General features: G+C 35.5%; 1 protein-coding gene across 1 annotated transcript in view; it reads right to left on the bottom strand.

Annotated features, from left to right (window-relative positions):
• enc (R3H domain containing protein encore) overlaps positions 1 to 26,684 on the bottom strand; it is a 277,287-nt gene that overhangs the window by 42,488 nt on the left and 208,115 nt on the right. Inside the window, exons 10-11 of the mRNA XM_089106565.1 lie at positions 23,444 to 23,539; positions 17,714 to 17,974 (exon numbers count right to left, since the gene is read on the bottom strand). Coding sequence (XP_088962691.1) covers positions 17,714 to 17,974; positions 23,444 to 23,539 — 357 coding nt within the window. The remainder of the gene's footprint in view (positions 1 to 17,713; positions 17,975 to 23,443; positions 23,540 to 26,684) is intronic.

Here is a 26,684-nt window from a genome sequence, read left to right as displayed (position 1 = left end):
AGTTGAAAATGTTTATTTTTAAAGTTAATTGGGATGAAAAATAAAAATCTAGCATAAGGAGCAAGGTATTTTTGAGGGGGCAGCTCACTTCATATAGTCGATAATTTTCGGTAGTATTGTTTTTTACAGAGACTACTTATGTAGGGCTTAAAACGATATTTATTTTACTTACGTTTGATGAAAAGTCAAAGTACACCAATATGAGCACGGTATGTAATAGGGGGTATCTCACTTTCTATACTAGATAATTTCTATTTGACTTACTTTTTAAAGAGGCTTCTTACTTCTAGTTGAAAATGCTTATTTCTTAATTTAATTGGGATGAAAAGTCAAAGTCTAGCATAAAGAGCGAGGTATTTCGGAGGGGGCAGCTCACTTCATATACGGGATAATTTCCATTCGTCTTAGTTTTTAATGATGCTCCTTATTATAGTTGAAAATGCTTATTTTTTAATTTAATTGGGATGAAAAGTCAAAGTCCAGCATAAAGAGCAAGGTATTTTGGAGGGGGCCGCTCACTTCATATACGGGGTAATTTCCATTCGTCTTAGTTTTAAACGATGCTCCTTATTTCTAGTTGAAAATGCTTATTTTTTAATTTAATTGGGATGAAAAGTCAAAGTCTAACATAAAGAACAAGGTATTTCTGAGGGGGTAGCTCACTTCATATACGGAATAATTTCCATTCGTCTTAGTTTTTAACGATGCTCCTTATTTCTAGTTAAAAATGCTTATTTTTTAATTTAATTGGGATGAAAAGTGAAAGTCTAACATAAAGAACAAGGTATTTCGGAGGGGGTAGCTCACTTCATATACGGGATAATTTCCATTCGTCTTAGTTTTTAACGATGCTCCTTATTTTTAGTTGAAAATGCTATTTTTAATTTAATTGGGATGAAAAGTCAAAGTTTAGCATAAAGAGCAAGGTATATCGGAGGGGGCAGCTCGCTTCATATACGAGAAAATTTGCATTCGTCTTACTTTTTAATGATGCTCCGTATTTCTGGTTGAAAATGCGTAATTTTTAATTTAATTGGGATGAAAAGTCAAAGTCCAGCAGAAAGAGCAAGGTATTTCGGAGGGGGCAGCTCGCTTCATATACGTGATAATTTCAATTCGTCTTAGTTTTTAACTATGTTCCTTATTTCTAGTTGAAAATGCTTATTTTTTAATTTAATTGTGATAAAAAGTCAAAGTCTAGCATAAAGAGCAAGGTATTTTGGAGGGGGCAGCTCGCTTTATATACGGGATAATTTGCATTCATCTTAGTTTTTAACGATGCTCCTTATTTCCAGTTGAAAATGCTTATTTTTTAATTTAATTGGGATGAAAAGTCAAAGTCTAGCATAAGGAGCAAGGTATTTCGGAGGGGGCTCGTTAAAGATATTGATATTAGTGCGTAAACTACAAACTGACAAAAAATATCCAGAACTTTTTTTTTCTTATAGCCTTGACTTTGAAGACATTTCCTCATCTTAATTGGCTTTAGAAATATCATGCAAAATAAACTAGCCTAACCGTCGTTGCTTTGTCGAATTTTGAGCAAAGAAAAGGATTGTAACACCTGATCGGCTCGTTTGTATGCAATTTCAAGCCAGTGAAAAGAACGAAACGTCTTTGAGTCACATTTTTTTTACAAGTAAATTCGTTGTTTCTCTATGGTTCAATCCCAGCGCCCCCCCGCTCTGAGTGTTTAAAATGATTTCACGACATTATTTTAGGTTATTTTTTTTCTTGTCCCAAACTATTTTTTTATCATGAACCGTTTAGAGACCAATTTACTCAACTTGGAGAAAGTTCAACTAGAATCGCTACTGATATTGATATTAGTGCGTAAACTACAAACTGACAAAAATATCCAGAAATCTTTTTTCTTATAGCCTTGACTTTGAAGACATTTCTTCATCTTAATTGGCTTTAAAAATATCATGTAAAATAAACTAGCCTAACAGTCGTTGCTTTGTTGAATTTTGAGCAAACAAGAGGATTGTAACACCTGATTGGCTCGTTTGTATGCAATTTCAAGCCCGTGAAAAGAACGAAACGTCTTTGAGTCACATTTTTTTTTTTACAAGTAAATTCGTTGTTTATTTATGATTCCATCCCAGCGCCCCCCTGCTCTGAGTGTTGAAAATGATTTCACGACATTATTTTAGGTTTTTTTTTCTTGTCCCAAACTATTTTTTTTATCATGAACCGTTTAGAGACCAATTTGATCAATTTTGAGAAAGTTCAAATAGAATCTTTACTGATATTGATATTAGTGCGTAAACTACAAACTAACAAAAATATCCAGAACTTTTTGTTCTTATAGCCTTGACTTTGAAGACATTTCTTCATCTTAATTGGCTTTAGACATATTATGCAAAATAAACTAGCCTAACCGTCATTGCTTTGTCGAATTTTGAGCAAACAAAAGGATTGTAACACCTGATTGGCACGTTTTTATGCAATTTCAAGCCAGTGAAAAGAACGAAACGTCTTTGAGTCACATTTTTTTTACAAGTAAATTCGCTGTTTCTCTATGATTCAATCCCAGCGCCCCCCTGCTCTGAGTGTTGAAAATGATTTCACGACATTATTTTAGGTTTTTTTTCTTGTCCCAAACTATTTTTTTTTATAATGAACCGCTTAGAGACCAATTTGATCAACTTGGAGAAAGTTCAAATAGAATCGTTACTGATATTGATATTAGTGCGTAAACTACAAACTGACAAAAATATCCAGAACTTTTTTCTCTTAAAGTCTTGACTTTGAAGACATTTTTTCATCTTAATTGACTTTAGAAATATCATGCAAATAAACTAGCCTAACCGTCGTTGCTTTGTTGAATTTTGAGCAAACAAAAGGATTGTAACACCTGATTGGCTCGTTTGTATGCAATTTCAAGCTAGTGAAAAGAACGAAACGTCTTTGAGTCACATTTTTTTTATAAGTAAATTCATTTTTTCTCAATGATTCAATCCCAGCCCCCCCTCCCCCCTGCTCAGAGTGTTGAAAATGATTTCACGAAATTATTTTAGGTTTTTTTTCTTGTCCAAAATTATTTTTTTTATCATGAACTGTTTAGAGACCAATTTGATCAACTTGGAGAAAGTTCAAATAGAATCGTTACTGATATTGATATTAGTGTGTAAACTACAAACTGACAAAAATATCCAGAACTTTTTTTGTCTTATAGCCTTGACTTTGAAGACATTTCTTCATCTTACGTGCACGCACGTAACCCCGTCTAAATTTTTTTTTTCATAATTTGCTGAATTAAATTTCTGTATTGTGTGTCCAAGAGGTGAATTCAAGAAAGAATTTGTTACTTACTTACCTACTTATACAATCTTTTTGTTTGCTAAAAATTTGACAAAGCAACGACGGTTAGGCTAGTTTATTTTGCATGATATTTCTAAAGCCAATTAAGATGAATAAATGTCTTCAAAGTCAAGGCTATAAGAAAAAAAAAAGTTCTGGATATTTTTGTCAGTTTGTAGTTTACGCACTAATATCAATATCAGTAACGATTCTATTTGAACTTTCTCCAAGTTGATCCAATTGGTCTCTAAACAGTTCATGATAAAAAAATTAGTTTGGGACAAGAAAAAAAAAACCTAAAATAATGTCGTGAAATCATTTTCAACACTCAGAGCAGGGGGGGGGGTGGCTGGGATTGAATCACAGAGAAACAACGAATTTACTTGTAAAAAAAATGTGACTCAAAGACGTTTTGTTCTTTTCACTGGCTTGAAATTGCATACAAACGAGTCAATCAGATGTTACAATCCTTTTTTTGCTCAAAATTCGACAAAGCAACGACGGTTAAGCTAGTTTATTTTGCATGATATTTCTAAAGCCAATTAAGATGAAGAAATGTCTTCAAAGTCAAGGCTCTAAGAAAAAAAAGTTTTGGATATTTTTGTCAGTTTGTAGTTTACGCACTAATATCAATATCGGTAACGATTCTATTTGAACTTTTGCCAAGTTGATCAAATTGGTCTCTAAACGGTTCATGATAAAAAAATAGTTTGGGATAAGAAAAAAAAACCTAAAATAATGTCGTGAAATCATTTTCAATACTCTGAGCAGGGCCGCTGGGATTGAATCTTAGAGAAACAGCGGATTTACTTGTAAAAAAAAATGTGACTCAAAGACGTTTCGTTCTTTTCACTGGCTTGAAAATGCATACAAACGAGCCAATCAGGTATTAAAATCCTTTTGTTTGCTCAAAATTCGACAAAGCAACGACGGTTAGGCTAGTTTATTTTGCATGTTATGTCTAAGGCCAATTAAGATGAAGAAATGTTTTCAAAGTCAAGGCTATAAGAAAAAAAAGTTCTGGATATTTTTGTTAGTTTATTGTTTACGCACTAATATCAATATCAGTAATGATTCTATTTGAGCTTTCTCCAAGCTGATCAAATTGGTCTCTAAACGGTTCATTATAAAAAATAGTTTGGGAAAAGAAAAAAAACCTAAGATAATGTCGTGAAATCATTTTCAACACTCAGAGCAGGGGGGCGCTGGGATTGAATCATAGAGAAACAACGAATTTACTTGTAAAAAAAATGTGACTCAAAGACGTTTCGTTCTTTTCGCTGGCTTGAAATTGTATATAAACGAGCCAATCAGGTGTTACAATCCTTTTGTTTTCTCAAAATTCGACAAAGCAATGACGGTTAGGCTAGTTTATTTTGCATGATATTTCTAAAACCAATTAAGATGAAGAAATGTCTTCAAAGTCAAGGCTATAAGAAAAAAAGTTCTGGATATTTTTGTCAGTTTGTAGTTTACGTACTAATATCAATATCAGTAACGATTCTATTTGAACTTTCTCCAAGTTGATCAAATTGTTCTCTAAACGGTTCATGATAAAAATAGTTTGGGACAAGAATAAAAATCTAAAATAATGTCGTGAAATCATTTTCAACACTCAGAGCAGGGGGGGGTGTTGGGGTTAAACCATAGAGAAACAACGAATTTACTTTTAAATAGAATGTGACTCAGAGACGTTTCGTTCTTTTCACTGGCTTGAAATTGCATAAAAACGAGCCAATCAGGTGTTAAAATACTTTTGTTTGCTCAAAATTCGACAAAACAACGACGGTTAGGCTAGCTTATTTTGCATGATATTTCTAAAGCCAATTAACATGAAGAAATGTCTTCAAAGTCAAGGCTATAAGAAAAAAAAAGTTCTAGATATTTTTGTCAGTTTGTAGTTTACGCACTAATATCAATATCAGTAACGAGCCCCCTCCGAAATACCTTGCTCCTTATGCTAGACTTTGACTTTTCATCCCAATTAAATTAAAAAATAAGCATTTTCAACTGGAAATAAGGAGCACCGTTAAAAACTAAGATGAATGCAAATTATCCCTTTTATGAAGAGAGCTACCCCCTCCGAAACACCGTGCTCTTTATGCTAGACTTTGACTTTTCATCCCAATTAAATTAAAAAACAATCCTTTTCAACAAGAAATAAGGAACATCGTTAAAACTAAGACGAATGGAAATTATCCCGTATATAAAGTGAGCTGCCCCCTCCGAAATACCTTGCTCTTTATGGTGGACTTTGACTTTTCATCCCAATTAAATTAAAAAATTAGCATTTTCAACCAGAAATAAGGAGCATCGTTAAAAACTAAGATGAATGGAAATTATCCCGTATATGAAGTGAGATGCCACCTCCGAAATACCATGCTCTTTATGCTAGACTTCGACTTTTCATCCCAATTAATTTACAAAATAAACATTTTCAACTGGAAATAAGGAGCATCATTAAAAACTAAGACAAATGCAAATTATCCGGTATATGAAGCGAGCTGCCCCCTCCGAAATATCTTGATCTTTATGATAGACTTTGACTTTTCATCCCAATTAAATGAAAAATAAGCATTTTCAACTAGAAATAAGGAGCATCGTTAAAAACTAAGACGAATGGAAATTATCCCGTATATGAAGTGAGCTACCCCCTCCGAAATACCTTGTTCTTTATGTTAGACTTTGACTCTTTATCCCAATTAAATTAAAAAAATAAGCATTTTCAACTAGAAATAAGGAGCATCGTTAAAAACTAAGACGAATGGAAATTATCCCGTATATGAAGTGAGCTACCTCCTCCAAAATACCTTGTTCTTTATGTTAGACTTTGACTTGTCATCCCAATTAAATTAAAAAATAAGCATTTTCAGCTAGAAATAAGGAGACTCGTTAAAAACTAAGCCGAATAGAAATTATCCCCTATGTCAACTGAGCTGCGCCCTACAAAATTACCGCTCGCCCTATACTAGACTTCGACTATTCTTCAACATTACATTAAAAATAAGCATTTTAAATCGGATCTTCTAGACCGCATTAAAAACTAAGGTTACTGGAATTTTCCTCCTATGGATATTGGGATGCCCCCCACAAAAAAACCTTGCTAGTCAGGCTCGACTTTGACTTTTCATCCCAATTAAATTAAAAAATAAGCCTTTTCAACTAGAAATAAGGAGCATCGTTAAAAACTAAGACGAATGGAAATTACCCCGTATATGAAGTGAGCTGCCCCCTCCGAAATACCTTGCTCTTTATGCTGGACTTTGACTTTTCATCCCAATTAAAAAAAAAATAAGCATTTTCAATCGGAAATAAGGAGCATCATTAAAAACTAAGACGAATGGAAATTATCCCCTATGTGAAGTGAGCTAGCCCCTCCGAAATTACCTTGCTCTTTATGCTGTACTTTGACTTTTCATCCCAATTAGATTAAAAAATAAGCATTTTCAACCAGAAATAAGGAGCATCGTTAAAAACTAAGACTAATGGAAATTATCCCGTATATGAAGTGAGATGCCCCCTCCAAAATACCTTGCTCTTCATGCTAGACTTTGACTTTTCATCCCAATTAAATTAAAAAATAAGCATTTTCAACTAGAAATAAGGAGCATCATTAAAAACTAAGACGAATACAAATTATCCCGCATATGAAGCGAGCTGGACCCTCCGATATACCTTGCTCTTTATGCTAGACTTTGACTATTCATCCCAATTCAATTAAAAATAAGCATTTTCAACTAGAAATAAGGAGCATCGTTAAAAACTAAGACGAATGGAAATTATTCCGTATATGAAGTGAGATACCCCCTCCGAAATACCTTTTTATTTATGTTAGACTTTGACTTTTCATCCCAATTAAATTAAAAAATAAGCATTTTCAACTAGAAATAAGGAGCATTATTAAAAACTATCACGAATGGAAATCATCCCGTATATGAAGTGAGCTACCCCCTCCGAAATACCTTGTTCTTTATGTTAGACTTTGACTTTTCATCCCAATTAAATTAAAAAATAAGCCTTTTCAACTAGAAATAAGGAGCATCGTTAAAAACTAAGACGAATGGAAATTACCCCGTATATGAAGTTAGCTGCCCCCTCTAAAATACCTTGCTCCTTATGCTGGACTTTGACTTTTCATCCCAATTAAATTAAAAAATAAGCATTTTAAACAAGAAATAAGGAGCATCGTTAAAAACTAAGACGAATGGAAATTATCCCGTATATGAAGTGAGATGCCCCCTCCGAAATACCTTGCTCTTTATGCTAGACTTTGACTTTTCATCCCAACTAAATTAAAAATAAGCATTTTCAACTAGAAATAAGGAGCATCATTAAAAACTAAGACCTTTAAACTGACAACACTGTTCAAACACTACTTGTGTATTATACAGAACACATCTGAGAGGTAGAGCTAGGTCAACTCACAATGTCATTCTATCATCATTAACCATTTTCATAGATTTATGTTGCCCCAAATTTATAACAAATTCCCTGAATTAACAAGCCCTCGTTAGACTCTATTTTAAACTGACAACAGTGTTCAAACACCACTTGTGTATTTTACAGAACACATCGAAGTATTCGCAAATGCTAAATCCTTTTTTTACACCTTAATAGGATCAAATTCGCAAATGCTAAACCCCACCACTTGTGTATTATACAGTACACATCGAAGTATTCGCAAATGCTAAACCCTTTTTTTCCACCTTAATAGGATCAAATTCGCAAATCCTATCTACCGAGACATTCATATCAAACTATTGTTGGCTAAAGGCAATTGTCCAAAACAAATCAGAAACCGCTCTTGATAGCACAGACTTCAAGTAAATGGAACTGTGAATAACACATGAGTTATAGACAGCTATCCCAAAAAAATCCTTACAAAATACGCAATTTTAAAATCTCTAGTTTTCGATTTAAAAAAAAAAAAAAAAAAAAATGTTTACGTCAAACGGGACATTCTTGTGCAATTGTTATCAATAACGAAAAACCAGTCTGCTTGAGTTATATAATTTCGACAATACTCACAAAACATGTTAGACCACATTATACCTTGCCAACTTTTTTTTGCAATGTGCATGTGATACTGTAGTGCCTCAGACGTGGGTTTTCTTGTACGGTTCTTGCATAATTCCATGTGCAATTGATATCAATAGCAATAACCAGTCTGGTAATCTGCCTTGGAAAGGTGCCAAGGAAAATAATCCACCCAAATAGCACAGGAAGGAACATAATCCACCCAAATTCCATATTAGCACTCTACTGTTACTGGACCCTTAACCTCAATTTTAAATGGACTCCAGTATGGTGTTTTCAACTTTCTTCTCTCTTCCTTTCGATATCATATGTGATTAGTTCGATGAAGCGAAATTCTAGGAACTGGGACTCAGCAGGGGGGGGGGGGGTCTATGACACGATCTGGTAAAGCTTTTTGTGGATTTTGTGAATTAGGGTACTAGGCCTTAAATACATATTCCAAAAGGGAGGCCCGAATGACAAGGGGGCCGAAGAAAAAATAAATTGGTCAACAGTACGATAAATACGAGGCTAACAAAAGCAAAATTTGGAGTTTATTGGACCATCAGAGAGAATCCTGGACCGAAAAAGCCCTAACTTTCTTCCTGTCTATCTTTTTGAGAATTTGATGATATAAGTTAAGCTGGGCTCCATTGTAACTGAACCACTGTGTAACTGAACCCCAAGCAACTGAACCCCTGTAACTGAACCACCGTGCAACTGAACAACCGTACAACTGAACCACCGTGCAACTGAATTACCGTACAGCTTAACCACTGTGCAATTAATCCACCGTGCAACTGAAACCCCGTACAACTGAACCCCTCGTGCAACTGAACAACCGTGCAACTGAACCACCAGGCAACTGAGCAACCCTGAAACTGAACCCTCGTGCAACTCAACCACCGTACTTAAATTGGGTAAAACACAAGTTAGAATCTTTACATGTTCAACCTTGCTGGAATTGTTTGTTTTTTTAAGTCTTTATATAAATTACTGTCAAGATGATTTATAAAAATACTCTGTTTTGTTGTCACAAAAACAAAGAAAATCGGACGTCATAAACTCTTAAATCCACTTCTCTTTTTTATGTCTTTTAATTGGGGTTCCCTTCACCCTGTCACTTTCTACGGGTCTAAGCGTTTACCCTCCTCCCCCGCGGAAAATGTCCCCTCCTCCACCCACGGAAAACTCACCACCTGGAAAATACTCCCCTCGTGGAAATTATGGTTTTCAAAATTTAAAATCTTCTTTGAGTCGTGTTATTTTTTAGTCTAATTGAGAAGTTCCAAGGGAAGTGGAAAAGAGGAATTTATGTGTAAATCTTACCTCCCCCCCTCCGTGGAAAATTTTTCTTCTCATGAAAGATCCTCCAGAAAACTCCCACACAAAAAATTTCCGTATGTTTCCCAATGACAAATACTATCTGTATGCAATAGACAAATCAAACAAAAACTTAAAAAGGAACTGAAACCTCTGCAATGGGGTTATCTGATTGTTTTGTAGCTAGGAAGAGAGGGAGATATCTCAAAGGGTGCATTTTGATGCCAAAACATCTCAGCTCTCATTGAGCCTTCAAATAAATACAGAACTAGCTCTAAGGGAGAGACGACAGGAAGATGAAAGTAGAAATTGTTTGATGATCCCCAGGCATTTCTAGTCTTTTTTTATAAGCTGAAAGTGATTGGAGACTAACCAACCGTAAGATATTTTTTTTTTTGGGGGGGGGGAGATTTTCCACGTGTAGGTATTGTCTGGGAGGGGGGTATTTTCCGTGAGGTGTTATTTTCCGCGGGATATTTTCCTTATGGTTTTTTTTTGGGGGGGGGGGGGGAGGGAGAGGCGTAAACGGCGGCTCTCACCGTCTACATACTGTAAATTTTTTTTAACCACTTTGCTTATTTTGTTGTTTTCATTTTGTGGTTTTTTCTACGCTCGTAGTTGTTTATCTATTGGTTTGAAAAAGGTTAATTACCTGCTTCGGTGCAGTGGTTCAGTTGCACGATGGTTCAGTTACACGGTGGTTCGGTTACACGGTGGTTCAGTTGCACGGTGGTAAAGTTACACGGTGGTTCAGTTGCACGGTGGTTCAGTTGCACGGTGGTTCAGTTGCACGGTGGTTCAGTTTTACGGTGGTTCTGTTGCAGGAGGTTTCAGTTACGCGGGGGTTTAGTTACATGGGGGTTTATTTACATGGGGGTTCAGTTAAATGGGGTTGAGTTGCACGGGGATTTAGTTACACGAGGGCTTAGTTAAATGGGGTTCAGTTGCACGGTGGTTCAGTTACACGAGGGTTCAGTTACACGGTGGTTCAGTTACAGGGGTTCAGTTGCTTCTGGTTCAGTTACACGGTGGTTCAGCTACACGCACACCGTTAACTTGTATAGCTCCCAAATCACCATTTTAGGATTGTGCATTTAGTCTATTTAACCCTTTATAGAGAATTAACCTGTGTATAGTTCTGTTGATGGCTTATAGTTTTATATTGTGCGAATCAACGAAAAAATAAACGGCTGAAATCATCTGTTTATCGGGACTTTTTACGTTGCAGGCCTATTTATCTGTGTCAAGAAACAATTAAAATTCGAAATGTGACCGCTATATCAGACGTCTTAAATTGATACTTTGAAACATACTGTGCTTTTTCTTTTAATTGTTGAGCCACCTGTCCAAGCTACCGACTTTTTGGTGTATTTGTACTTAATTTTCACAATGTATAATGTCTCATCCAGTTTAAGAGAAGGGTTTCTAAAGAGAAGATTATTGTCTAGACCCAGAATTCCCAACGTGGGGCACAGAACCCACCGGTGGGGCAGGGAAATATTTTGGGGGGTCATGGGCGGGACGTGCACCCATCGACTGACTACTTTTGAGCCTTAACTTTGAAAAAAAAACTTTCATATGAATGGCGTCACATTTAAATGCTATTAAAGAGCAAGAAAGATACGCGATGGTACTGCAATGACGTTATACATTGGATAAAAGGTGTTGTATTCAGACAATATTTTTCATTAGTATGAATTCTGCCTAGAGGACGACCCCAAAAAAGATACCAAGTTCATGGCATTTTAAACTTCCTTCAAGTGAATATACGTAAAACTTTGAATTACTAAATTTAATTATCACGGTGGGGGGGGGGCATCAGGATTTTAAAAACACCAAGGTGTGGTGTGGCGCAAAATAGGTTGGGAACCACCTAGTATGGACAGTCTCATCAGGAGCGGCTGAAAAGAAGGGGAGTTTACCAACTGAAGTTTGCTAAGGCACATGGGCTCATTCTTGAAGGTTGGTGGAATGATTTTCGGTGCAGGAAATGGCAAGTTACCAACAGAAAGTCTGTTAGAAATCTAGATTTTTTAATTATTGATTTGTTACAAATCTGTTAGCAACTTTTATTAGCTCAACGTAAAGCATTTGTTAGTAAAATTTTATTGAACAATTTTGTTAGAAAGATCAACACGGCTATAACTAGAATATGTCACGGATTTGCATAACGCTCGGCAAAACAAGAAATTGTAACATTTATACATGGTTTAATTTTTTAGCAATGTGTTAAACCTCTTGCTAATAGTTATGGAATCTCTAAAAAAAAATAATTGAATAATGATGTGTAGATTGAAAAAAAAAGCTTTTTACTTTTTATATTGATTCCAGTTCGCTAGATTTCAAGCTACCCATTAAAAGTTACGAGTCTGAGAAAATTTGCCTAAATTTGAAAAAGAGGGAAACACTTCCAAATTTGGAATTAATTTTGATGAAAATTACATTATGGAATCCAGTACGCCAGAAAACACGATTGGAAAGTTTTCAAGCCCCTATGTAGAAAAATACGGAATTTTTTATACTTTCTTTATGAAAGGTCATATATGCGTATTTATTTGTCTGTTTGTTTTCCCCCAGGGGGACAGCTTCAAGCAAATTATCCTATATATCGTGAAGAATATATGTATAGGGAAGAATATCAGGAGAAGGCTTATTCAAACGGAAACTGAATGTTCTAGTGCTCTTTTTAAGAATCAAAAGAGGTAGAATAAGAGAAAATTGGTGTCTGCCGTCATTTTGTGGCGCAGAACCATAATTTTTTTGTCCAAAGAGGGCGAAATACTATTGAGTAAAAATTCTGATATAGCTAATCTATTCGGAATTATCAAAACTCCGCATTATAAACTTTTCAACAGCAGACGCCGTAATGTCGCGTGATACCACATTCGTTTCCAAAGATACATGTGGTAGATACAAAAAACGTTAACTATAAGCAATTATCTTTAAGCTTCATTTAAATGCCCGATCCATTTTACGCTTCATAAAATTATGTAATGTGTATAATTACACATAAGCTATTATCAAGGAGGACCAGTGGACCTTTCAGTAGGTTTAGGGTGTCCGAAGCCTAAGAAAATGCATTTTCATGCCCTAATTTTCTAACTTTCAGTGAGCTTCCATCAGTGATGGAAGAGCATGGTAAAGGGGAGAGTTTCAGATCGCCATTGAGAAATACACGAAGGAGTGCACTTTTCCAGGGATTATCGTGGCGTTGTCGTGGCATTTGTATACCAGAAATAAGTTGAAGGAGACGAAGGGGATAAAGGAGAGAGCCGTCAGCCTTCTCAAGCTTAAGGTGGCCTCGGATCGAACGCTTTTTTGTAAAGAGTGACCCTTTCCAATAGATACTGAAACTCTAGAAACGAAGTTTTGGTTACAGGATTGCATCAATAAAAATGACTGTTTATACTGTTTCTGAATACGTACCATTCTTTGGCTCTTAAATAACTCATTGGTTTTATTTATGTAACCATGTATGCCAACCTTAAAGATATTATTTACAAAACATCTGAATACGTTTTGAATACGTACCATTCTTTGGTTCTTAATTTACTCATTAGTTCTACTTTGTAACCATACAAGGAAATTAAACATGTATGCGAACCCTAAAGATTTATCTACAAAACATGAAATATTAAATTTTCTAGAAAAGGATGGTCAAGCATGCATTATTTTCCGATGGCGATGGGATCAAACCAATAGTCACAGATTATCGAAAAAGGTCCATTTGGACGCACATTGGAAAATATAGTGCCATTTTGAGCGACAAAAGAGATTTTTACCTGAGCAAAGTGCTGATTTCTAACGTTTTGTGACGTAAGCAGTGATTTCCGCCCAAACAGAGCCAAAGCGTTATCAAGTTAAGTTCTGCGAGCTAATAGCCTTCCAGAATCAGGGGCCGTACAAGGATGTGTTAAACCATTGGTTCTTGAAGTGTATATTAAAAATGAATCGTTATTATAAACCATTCATTAAATAAAACTACCGGCTATAGAGTATCTTATAGTTTCACACTAGTTATTAGGATATAAGCCAGTTTATTTTTTTAAGCAGATTGGGGGGGGGGAATCTAAGGTATAAAAAAATAGTTTTATAACAAAATTTTAAAACTTCCTCTGAGAGGTGCTTCGGATTAATTAAATGAATATTCAGATGATTATAGATTTGACTTCTAACCACCATTTATAAGGAAGAATATATATGCGGACGAATGCAAATTAAACCCTGCTGTATCACTGCTGAGGGGAAAAAAAGTCCTTTTATTGCGGAAATAATAGCTTATCTTCGAATACTTTTTTTTATTTTGAAAAGGAAATCCTATTTGCGATGCAATGGTTTGACTTAAATGGAAACAGTGGGGGCTGACCTTGTGGCAGCCTCCCTCATCTTTAGAATAACCCTGGAAATGACATTAAAAATTAAAAGAAATTAAATGAAACAAACTAGCTTCCTTCGAATGAAAGTAAAGATCAACAATAAAACTTAAAACGAAGAGAAACTATTCTGTATGTAAGGGAGTTGTCCCTTCCCGAGACCTTTTAATAAAAGCATTTCCAATGAAATAAATTTATTCAATGGACAATTGCAAGTGTTTTGTTTATTAATCGATTTACAAAACATTTCAACACAAATGTTATTTGTTTAAAGCAAATTCACATCAATAAGCCGTTTTGTTCTGGAGAAATTGTGGGATTTTACTACCCTATTCCAATTATTCAGTTGGGCATTTGTCATTGGAGCTTTGGGGGTAAAAAGTTAAACTTTAACGTAAACAACTAAGAGTTGAGGGGAGGGGAAACCCCTACGATGTACAGAATAATGTCTCTTCATTTTAAGTTTTAAAGTCACTTTACTTTTGTTAAAACATTTTTATTTATTTGATTTTTGCAGTACAATTCTTCAAGAATGATAATTCTGTCTAGAAAAATAACTCCTTAAAACAATTTTTCAGGAAAGAAAGGGGGGTTTGAAATGCCTAAAAGTGAGTTGTTGGGTAATAACTGTCACGTTTTCAGAGAACTTTCTTCAGAAAAGTATTGTTCTAAGGGGATGGCTGTCCCCCAGACTCCATATCCTTCTCTGAAGGTAAGTATATGAATGCAATATATTATTATACACATAGTTTGACAATGAGAGAGGAGATGTCAAATCACAGGGCGGATGTTGCATACTCGGTCCATGCATATTTATCCAAATGATAGGATGCTAGGAGGAAATCCCTCCCCCTCTCTATTTTGTCTGAACGGTCTCTAACTGAAAGTTATAAAATGTAGGCCACTTTGAAGGCCTCAATTGCCGCCCCATTCACAGAAATATTCACTGAAACCCCCCTCCCTCCAACAGAAAAGACAATGCAAACATAAACACACAGGAAAAAATAGCCTATTCTAAAACATGAATTAAAGAAGTATCAAAGAAATCAACTCAGTCAAATGAAGCTTAAAATTATTGCCTACAAGAATCTTTCACCGGCCACCGTTTGGATAGTTTTAAGGCGATTGTGAATCTTGGAGTTGTCACTTCATATCAGCTCGGCCCTTTTCGGTCGAAATTCTGGTTTTTCAACACAAAATGTTAGGAATTGCCACATTCTTTTGGTACAGTCTTTCTTGTTACTCAAATAGGGTAAGATAGCTTTCAATTTCTATTCAAATTTCCGTTTCCGATTTTCCGTTTCGGTTTCCGTTTTCAGAATAGATATGCAATAAAAGGTTTAATAACAAAAATGCATTAAAGTAACACAGGAAAAATATGATATTGTCGTTAATCAGTCGGCGGGAACAGGGTTGCCACCCTGACCTGGAAGAATTTACTAAATCGGATAGGAAAAATTCACTAGATCGCATCTGTTTTTACTAAATGCTGGAAAAAAAATTTGCGCGTGCAGCTACGCTGCACCATCAAGCATCGATTTTTACTATAGGAAGATAATCGGTACGATTTTTACAATCTTTTTTCCTTTTTTTTTCTTTTTTTTTCTCTTTTCCTCTTTTCTTTCGTTTTCATAGTATGATTGAAAATTCTGGAAACCTACAAGTGCAAAAATCCTTTTTTTGGATATATATATATATATATATATATATATATATATATATATATATATATATATATATATATATATATATATATATATATATATATATATATATATATATATATAATGTTACATTCCTATTTACGTTTAATTTCTCTCAGCAGGCTCCTTTTTCCTCAGTAAAAATTTTCAAACTGAGGAGATTCACCTAATCACCTTGGGTGGTTGGCTTTTGTTTTGATTCCAATAGATTCCCAATCATCACAAATCCAAGTGTCATTATAGCTTCATTTTTTGTTTGTAAGATTTGATACACAGAAAGCTGATTTTTTCAACCTTTAGACGCCGGAAGTGAAGTGTCTGCTTATGAAAATAGGTGACTGCTTGTCTGTATCTGAGACAGACAAGCAAAATTGTAAAACAGACAAGCAAAAATTGTAAATTGTAATATGTTTACAATATTTTTTTTCCTTGAATTCATGGAAAATAAAAAAAAGGTTTGTTTACTATAAATCATGACTTTTTACTAGTTTTTACTAGATTTCGAGAAATTTACTAGATCCTCTAAATTTACTAGATATTTTTTTTTTTACTAGATCTAGTAAAATCCTACTGACGGTGGCAACCCTGGGCCGGAACTTGAAACCGCTGCTTCAGGGTTCTCAAACATGTTCGATTTTATAGTGTAATTTTTATTTAGATCGCACCTATTTTTTGGGATGTTTCCTCCTGTCTCTAAATTTATTTATATTATCATATTATAATGATTTTCTATAAGTAAGTTTAAACTTAATATATTGTGCATATTTGGAATCAACACGGACATCAGCTTCTTTTGCTGCATATAAATTTCGTCAAATAGATTTTTGATTAATATAGACACGGATCGGTCTTTACTAACAGTTCTTTTCAACAAACTCTTTAAATTGCTGGTAGTTTACCTTCAGGTTCTGGGAAGGCATACAAGTTCCATATCTTGCTTGATATCTATTTTTTTTTGCTGATTAAAAAAAAAATGCTATCCCCTCCCTCAAATTTTTTTTGCCTACGTGCCTGGATGTTGTTACGCAACAAAACGGAGTTTTTTTTTTAAGGGATTTCCCACTAGCAATTAGCACATTTTAATTTAGCCAAATAATTACTAACTAATACCGCAAAAATTGTGTTCAATTTTTTAATTTGAATCTTTTGTATGCATGAAGTAATGCATGATTGGAGCATTTTGGTATCAGAATTTGCTTTTATAACAGTAATCTGTCACAGAAATAAAAAAAACGAGCAAAAAATAGGTGGCATTATAAATAGCCAAATTTTCAAACCGGTCATGAAACGGTAAGTTAAGAGTCAATAATAATTGAAACTTAAAAAAGAGAGCTCGATGTAAAATGTATGAATATGTATAAAAATGAATAGAAAATATTATACTGATTCCAAATATGTAAAAAAAATTTCCATTTTAAGGCCACCTATCAAAAGTCATAAGAGAAAGAAGTCTTTTGTAATTTTAGAAAAATGCGAAACATAATCCCATAAGATGTGCAACCTTCTTGAAAAGTAAATTATCAAATTCAGCATGTCTGAGAATCTTAAAGCAGAGGGTCTGAACCTTCTGCTTTAAGAAAATAATTAATAACTAATAAACAATAATAAATAAATAATATGATAATAAATAAATAATATAATAATAAAAATAAAAGATTGCATTATTCTTGAGAAGGAGAGCTAATTGTCGTAAATCGTCAGAAGAATGCTCGTTTGTACTAAATTATAAGTTCATAGTTCGTTTTAAAAGTAACAAAAGAGACTGAGTCACAGAAAATAAAAATTTCTGTTTTTTTTCTATTTTTTTTATAAATATTTCGACATGTACACCACCTGCTATGACGCACTAATGAATCAGTTGGTCTCCCCGCGACAATTGTAAAAAGTTTAGGAATAAAGGGTCGATTCATTTTAGGTTCGTCAGGGCCCAATATTTTGAAATGCTCTTAACAAGAAGTTAATGGGTTAATCCTACGATGAGGAATGACTTACAAAAAATCCTGGCGATGTCAAATATCCCTGGTAGTACGGACCTCCAGAAGGTGTTTGATCACTTCTATCATTTTCCTGTCCTTGAAATGATTCCGGGGAAGTAAGAAGTGAGTGGAATCCTGGAACTGATGGTGAGTCTTGGTTTAATGTTTCTTCTTCGGTGACTGATGACATAGATTTGAAAGCTGCTTGAAAGGGTAATGGTCTTCGTGAATCGTAGCGGTATACTGTGCCGTCATGATTTAAGAAAGGCTTCCCGGTCTTAAAAAAATAATATAAATTATTAATACACACGTAGAATTTGTTTTAAGGCACTTCACCTCTAAGGAGGGGAGGAGGTATAAAGTTTGTTTTAAAAGACCATGAATTATTCAGTGGACTGTCACAGAAATTGTAGTAAGATTGATAATTATTTCTAAACGTACGATTTTACGAAAAAAAAAAAATCTAGGAGAATTGGGGAAAGTGAGAGGGGAGATTTTGAAAAGTGCTGCATTAATTCATTAGATAGCTTAACGAACTCTTACCAAGGGAGAAATTCTAAAACAATCAGTTTGAGCATACTACTACTACTGCTACTACTAACAAAACTCATTGAAGCACCAAGCTGCCTCAGGCCAACACAGCTACGCACGCACCTTCTTCATCCCAATCTATTTAAAGCCTCCGTCCTTGCACTCTCCCAAGAAGTTTCCATTTTCCATAAATTTTTCCTTATGACATCCTCGCATCCCATTCGGGGAGCTATGCACGCTCCTCCTTCATCCTAATCTATTTTAAGCCTCCGTCCTTGCACCCTCCTAAGAAGTTTCCACTTTCCTTAAATCTTTCCTTACGACATCCTCTCACTCAATTTGGGGACAACCTGCTTTTCGTTTAGCGAAAGTTACAAGTAAAGAAAAGAGTAAAAACACACAAACGAAATTAAAAAAATAATTGCACACAGGAGAGAGCCAACAAAATAGCATAGATAAATAAATTTTCTCTCGGGAAAAAGGAAGAAGAAAAAGAATGGAATGGAGCAGGAAAGGACTGTATATCCACATATTGTCATAGGCTGCGCAATAGCGATGCATAAGTAAAGAGCGATGTGGGCACAATGTTCTATTTTGTTTAACTTTTTTTGTTTTTGTTTTTGTTTTTCATAGACCAGGGCATTTCGTATAGAAGGACTTGTCGTAGAAATTACGAAAGGGGCTCATTCGATGGGAAATTGAAAGGGCTAGTGCTCTTTTTGATAGTCGAAAGTGATTAGAGGACAACCATCCCCCCACGCCCATCATCTTCCCAAAACACATCTAATCAAATTTTGAGAAAGCCATTTTGTTCAGCGTAGTTAAAAGGTCCAGGAATTATTTTCTAGAGGATGACAACCCCCCCCCATAGCCCTTAGGGCCAGGGTTGTAAGTTATGCCATGGAGGCATGCAAGGTTTTTTGGAAAGGTTGGAAAGTTTTTTTTTAGGAAGATATAAACCTCAGAGGGGGCTCATTGGACTGGTAATCAGAATTTCGAGTGCCCTTTTTAAGAGTCAAAGCAATTGGAGGGCAGCTACCCCCCCCCACACGTCAAATTTTTCCGAAATGCATCTGATAGAAATTTTGAGATAACCATTTGTTCAAAAAATAATCCAAAGATCATAGGCAGCGCAATCGTGCTGGCTAAGTAAAGAGCGGTATGGGCACAATAAAGTATTATTATTATCAATTCTAGACCAGGGCATATCGTATAGAAGGAGTTATCGTAGTACCTTGAAAAAGGAGCTCGTTGGTTTGGAAGTTCTATTGCCATCTTTGAGAGTCAAAAGTGATTGGAGGGCAACCATCCTCTTACGCCCATCATTTCTCCAAATACATCCAATCAAAATTTTGAGATATCCATTTTGTTCAGCGCTGTTGAAATGTCCAGTAATTATGTCTTTCAACATTAACCCCCCCCCCCGATTCCTCAGGGAAAGGGTTGTAATTTATGCCCTGGGTGCATATAAGGTTTTTATGGAAAGGGTGGTTGTATAAGCTTTGGTTGTGGCTCATTGGATTTGAAATTGAAAGTTCTGGGGGCCCCTTTTAATGGTCAAAAGTGATCGGAGGGGAACCAGGCCCCCTCCCTTGCCGATAATTTCCCCAAACATATCCAATCAAACTTTTAAGATGGCCATTTTGTTTAGTATATTTTAAAGGTCCAATTTATGTCTTCGTGAATGACAACCCCCCATTGGCCCTCAGGGCAAGGGCTATAAATTATATTAGTTGTCCATTGTTAAAACTTAAGGTTTTTATGGAAAGGGTGGTCGTATAAACTTCAGATGTGGATCATTTAAATGGAAATAAGAAGTCCTAGTGTTTTTTTTTAAGAGTCAAAAGGGATAAGGGGGCAACTAGCGCCACCACACGTCTTCTTTTCCACAAACGCATTCGATAGAAATTCTGAGATCAAAATGGTCTAAGGGTCATATAAAAAGGCCTTTGGGGTTGAAATACCCCTCAGAACCTCGGGACAAGGGTTATAAGTTATGCCCCAGAGGCATATAAGGTTTTTATGGAATGCGTGGTCGTATAAACTTTGGATAAAGCTCATTTGATTGGAAAGTGGAACTTTTAGTGTTCTTTTAAGGGTCAAAAGTAAATTGAGGGCAACCAGCCCACCCCTCCCATCGCGTGAATATCATTTTCCGAGACAAACATTCAATTAAAATTCTAGACGTCTACATTATTCGGTATTGTTGAAAAATCTTGAAATAACGCTTATTGGGACGTCAACACCTTCACAGTCGCGCGAATAAGGGCTGTAAGTTGGGAAATTCGTTCATTTCTTACATTTATTGAGAAAGGTATGCATGTTTGACCTTTATTTTTCAAAAAAAAAACAAAGGGCATTCAGGCGAGCCTTTCAGAGAAGGTTGAGGGGAGTGTTGAACTAAATCGAAGCATTTATGTGTATACGGGCTATCAAGAGGGGGTAACTCAGGAATGACTGAGTATATTAATTTGGATCTTTCGGGAGATGATAAGGGAGATGATCAATTGACCAAAAAGGTAATATTTGTGCCCTACTACGACTACTACAACTACCAACACTACTACTGCTTCCACAACTACTACTACAGCTTCCACTACAACTACTACAACCACAGTAGTGCATTAAAAATGTTGAAGAGAAATTTGAACTAAATCAAAAGACACTATGTGCATGCACATTGTCAAAAAAGCGTACCTCAAGAATGGATTTGAGTATTAACTTGGAACTTCCAGAAAATGCTTAAAGGGGAAGATCAAGTGACCAAAAGGCACAATCTGCATGGTACTGCTAATGCTACTACCGCTTCTATATTTACTACTACTACTACTGCTGCTACTTCAACTACTAATTCTATTGCAACTGCTTGTAAGGCTAAGAGCATTAAGATCAAAATCACAAAAGTATATGGATATAAAGGTTATGGAAGGCGTAGATCAGCAATGTCATAGCAATGGCTAATTGTACTAATTTGAAACTTCCAGGACTTAATGAGAAAAATGTTCAAATCAGCAAATGACAATACATATACTATTAATACTACAACTACAGTTACTGCGACCAATGACACTAAGTGTATTTAGATAAATTTTTTATGGAAAGTTTAAGCGGAGTTTCAATTAAACGAAAGAACTATATGGCTGCAGGAATTCAAAAGGGCATATAAGCAATATCATAGGCAGCACTGCTATATAATAGCTAGTAATATCATTGAAACTTTTAAAGGAGCTAATTTTTAAATTAAATATTGCTTTAAAACTAAACCGAAAGGCACTGTGTGTATGGTTGCTAATAAGAAACCTCAGCAATATATCGAGAACGACTGGTGTAAAACATGTGGTAGTTTTACGTTTGGAAGGTTATTTGACTTTATTTCTGATCATTTTTGGCTTAGTGGCGCTCTTTAATTTTCTTTGAAAAACTTGTTTTGTTGAAATTTTTTTAAGATTAATCAAAAAAAGATCAGCGATTGCTTGACCAAGGAAAAACAATACTGAGAAAATACTAGTTAAAATTGTTTCTCTGCTATAAGAAAGGGATATCTGCGTTAGAACTAAGATATTTAAGCTTAATACAAGTTAAATGAAAGTCATGATTGGTACTGATACGTGCTACTACAAGTAATCTTGATCGGAAGAATTGCTACTTGGCTTCACAATTTAACGTTGGCTTCACTATTGTTGGCTTCACTACTTGGCTTCACTGTCGACAATGGACAGTGAGAAACTTGCATCTGCATTTTTTTTTGCTTCAAGATGTATCTATTGTTTTAAAAGTTAATATAATGGGCAAGATAGGTCTAAGGTTTTTGTCCACTGAAATGATTTTATCTTGAATGTTAATATTCAATTTTAGGATTTTTTTTTCTGAACAATTTGAAAAATTGCTGTCCACCTACAACTTATTACAATTTCAATAAAGCTATTTTCAATGTTGAAGCTGTGTGTCGATTTTGTAAACGTTTAAAACTTTGGAAACTGGACTCAGAAAGTTGGATTTCAAAAGGGGAAAAAGTTGAAAAAAAAGGAGAAGATAAAGCGTTCTGTTAAAGCGTTCTGTTAAAGCGTTCTGTTAAAGCGTTCTGTTAAAGCGTTCTGTTAAAGCGAAAAATATAATTCAAAAAGATAAGCTTCGGTTACAACTTGCCGTTAAGGAAAGCGTTTGAATTCAAGGACAGGATTTCATCTTAAGATATTAAGTGTCCAGCATGTTTATGTCCGATTTTAGGACATAATTAATGCCACTTTTTCTACTTGTTGGTCTTTGTGCTAAAACTATTAAGATTAGAAATTTTGAACCAAGCTTATCAACTACTATCATTTTTGAACTTTGGTTAAAATAAAAAACATCAATAGTTCTTGCATGAATTCAATCTTTGAAAGTTCTGTTGAAAACTCCAAAAAACTCTGAAGTAAATGCATTCAACCAAAGTTCAGTAAACTCAGCCTGAGAAATATTCAGCGGCCTTGTAATCATATTCGAAATATCCTAAACCACGCTAAAATCTGTTGACGCTGGATTTATCGTACACCTTGTTTCAGTGTTTCAGAATGACTTATTCGCACATGATTACTTGTCATTGACGTTTCAGGGGTATTGACGACGTCCATTATTGGAAGGGCTGCTAGGATAAACTATTCTTGTCCTGACAAGCTTTCTTTGACATTCCAAAGAAAGAAGTGGAAGCAACTCAAATGTCAAATCTTGAAAATTCCTGAGAAAGTCTGTCCGGAAAATGATTATTTATCCTACCCTGGAACACCAGGAATTAGTGTCAGGATTACTTGTAGGGTAGTCCCATCAAAAATAGGACAAGCAACGAAAACGTTGTATTTCTTTTTCTTTTTTTATTGCGTAGTGTTCTACACCACTGTGATAATAACATGCATAATAATGTAACAATTCTTAAGATCCATTCATAGTGAGACTTTAGCAGTAGGTATAGCTACTGCTATTTTGAAACAATCAGAGTTTTCATAGAATTTTCTAACCGGCGGAAAAAATTCTGACTGGCTTAAATTTCTCCTAGCTCTTTCTCAGTATTAGTGAAGTCTTATTATGAATAGACCTCTAGCTATCCGTACTACTTTAGCTAACACATGGCTTGCTGAATATGAGTTGCGGTCTATGGCAGATTACATCCAAGGAAGTTAGATTTAGTTAGATATTTAACCAGAGTTGCCAGATGGGGCGCATTTGCACTACGATTACTTACCGCTGGACTTATTAATACCGATCCTTCAGGCACTGAATCTAAGCTCGAAACTGCCCACAAAACAAAAGGAACATCTTCCTCTGTGCTTTCCGGCGCCTGGAAAAAAGGACAACTTAACAAAGATATACTTAAGAAATGCCTTGTCAAACACGACGAGTATATATTTAGGTAGATTTTCATCAATTTTGTTAAAGCCATCTTTTAACAACAAGAAGTGGGGCATAATACTTATAGATCTTTTTTTCTTTTCTTTTTTTTTACAGATAGTACAACCATATGGATACTAAAAAAACAAGAGAACAAGAATCTAAACAGATATCACAGGCACGTAGATACACATTCATATTGGTAGGGGTAAACTGGTTTCTGATGGATGGAGGGTAAATTCGACAAAACAGCAAACACAGCAAATTGTATTGAATTCAGAGGTTTTTATAAGACAAACCAATAAAGCTACAAAGGAGATGTCTGTGGAAGAGACCTGGAGCCTCCTACACATGTGACTGATAGCAGTGAGCACTTAATGATTTGTCACTGTTGCTACTGCTACTACTACTACAACCACTGAAAACTCATAGCAGCACTGAACCACCAAAGCCCAACAAAGCTGGTGCAAGCTCCTCTTCCACTCCAGTCACTTCAGTGCTTTAATTTTTATCCCCAACCCAGTGCCGTATCCAGAGGGTTTAAGGGGGTTTGACCACCCCCCCCCCCGAAATCTTTGTCCGACTTGTAAAAAACGTAGCAAAACTGAATATAAGCAAATTTCTGATGTGTATTTTTTTTAAACCTCCCTCAAAAAATTACTTGAACCCCTCCCCTCCCCCCAAAAAAATCTTGGATACGTTCCCCCCCCCCTATGAATTTTTTGTTTCCTTCAAATCCTTTCTTTTGAACTCAGCTCACCATCTTCCAGGACGCCCACGTTCTGTCAACAAAAGGGAATTCTTAAAAGACGTAAGAGTAGTTTCCTGGCATCTATAGACCCACTACAAAAATTTTGGAAAAATTCGTTTAATTCTCGAAACTGAAATACTTGGGATTAAAACGTGCATTTCAATGAAAAAAAATCCAAATAAACTTGTTTTCGTCATTGCTAATATTTCAAAGTTATACACGGATAATACCACCATTTCTGAATAAATGTCATATGGCGATTCTTTTACATTTGAAAATTATTTCAGAAACTGTTTTTAAACTTTTGGCTACTATGGGCCGTGTTTCGCAGTTTACTACGTTGCAGATATTGCTGCCATCACTATCGACCCAACCCCCCTCCTCCCAATAGAAGAGCTATCCGATTCCGTATTCATATTAAATCGGAATGTCTATATCTATGTCTCTCTTATATATATCAACAAGGTGGGGGGGGGGGGGGCTATTTCAAGCTACCACAGCTGTTTGGCAAAATGTCGTGGAGATGTATCAGAGGATTTCTTCTAGTGTGAGGGGTTAACTTTTAGGTAAAAGCTTACAAATTTCCAAGTAGTCTTTGGGTCACTCCTGGAGAAAATTCATCCATAATCTTCTAATAGCCCTTTTAAAAATTGTCGCTGTTTGTGCTAGGATGGGTCGTAGAATAGTGTTTGATCTATTTCATTTTGGGGAGAAAACTTAAAACCCCCATTTAACAAGAGGCTAAATCATCTTCATTTTTGGCTTAATATCGAAGGATCCCAATTTTTCAAAAACAAAGTCTAGTAATCCTATTGCAAAGGTTAAATCAGTACACGTGAAGAAACACAAAGCTGAAATAAAATTTATCTCGAATTAGAAGTTTAGCTGTGTTTGATCCAGTCTTAGGGAGCTGATATGCTGTAGTACCGAGCACTCCACTTAGCTAAACCAAGTTTGAGCTAAATGTAAACTCTTCTCTTAAGCAAGGTATTACAGGAATATGAAAATTCTTGATAAAGAAAGTAGCACACAATTTGTCACCTTCCTTAAAACCCATTGTTAGAGTTAATTAACCGCAGCCTTAAGTAATGAATTATGTATTTCGGGCCTTAATTTGGGATGTTTTCTAGGTTTACTTCGATATTTCGTTAAATTTTCACACAGATTTTTTTTTCACTAAGACTAATCGAAATATTAGTTACCATATCTAAATTAGCCTCAAATGGCGATTCTTCCTCACTTGACAGATTTTTTTTTTCAAAACTTGTTTTTGAATTTTTGGTCTTTGTGGTCTAAAGTTCGTTCTGTACTAGGATGCGTTTGACGCCGTAACAATGATATACTGTTTTAAAGACGCCCACAAATAATAATAGCAGTAGAGATGCCTTATTGAGTCCGAACATGACCACGTGGTTTATGGTTTTCTCAGTGAGAATGAAAAAACAGGAATTTTCTCACTTGAAAAACCATGAATTTTGTCACATTTATGGTTGTTTTCATGGATGGTTATGTGTGTTGTTCGATTTATTTGATGTTTTTCTCGGATGTCAATATCAAATTATGGATGTTTTATGGTTTTTGTCAGTGAGAATTTGAAAAACAGGAACTTTCTCACTTGGAAAACTATAAACCACGTGGTCCTGTCACGAGTAGCACCTGTGAACTTGATTTACATAAAGTTCGCTGAGAGCGTGCACTTACAACAACAACAACATCAACCTTGGAACACCTGTGCTGTCGACCTCAATTCACCTATCGTGAATCAATAATTCCCCTTAGAAACAACAAATTAATTTCTCCTTTCTTGACAGATCAATCAATCAATGACATCATCTGTCAGACTTTAAAAACTTTCGCCCTAGAAACATTTCTCCAGGAATATATCCAAATCATTAATGTCTTTGCCTCGGGACCAACTCTTTTGGTCCAACTCCAAAGGATATTAATAACCAAAGGCCACGGAAACAATTAGGCAAGAAACATCTTAGCGATGAATTGTTTTAGCGCGCGAAAAGGTTTCTTATTAATTTGAAATGCGTTAGCGCAGAGATGCCAATAACAAAGGAACACGCTGAATTTACGTTTAGGGATTATTTGGGCGAAACCGTTTTAGACAGGTTATGGAACTATTTCGGCGAAACAGATAGAGACATTTTAAAAGAAGATTTTTGAAGAGATTTTGGAAGAGGTTTTGAGTGTGGTCGTTATAATACACAAGTTTCATTTGAACAGTGTTGTGAGGTCCTCTAACCCAACCCCAAAGGGTTCCAATCCTCCTACCCCAACCCCGAAGGAAGCCCCCGGTCCTCAAAAGCCCCCCAAGCTCCCAAAGGCCCTCCACCGG

Source organism: Artemia sp. Qi Xiang Cuo, chromosome 21, assembly GCF_049724085.1.
Source record: "Artemia sp. Qi Xiang Cuo chromosome 21, ASM4972408v1, whole genome shotgun sequence".
In the NCBI taxonomy this organism is placed as follows: Eukaryota; Metazoa; Arthropoda; class Branchiopoda; order Anostraca; family Artemiidae; genus Artemia; species Artemia sp. Qi Xiang Cuo.
This window is presented reverse-complemented; position numbering and strand designations above follow the sequence as displayed.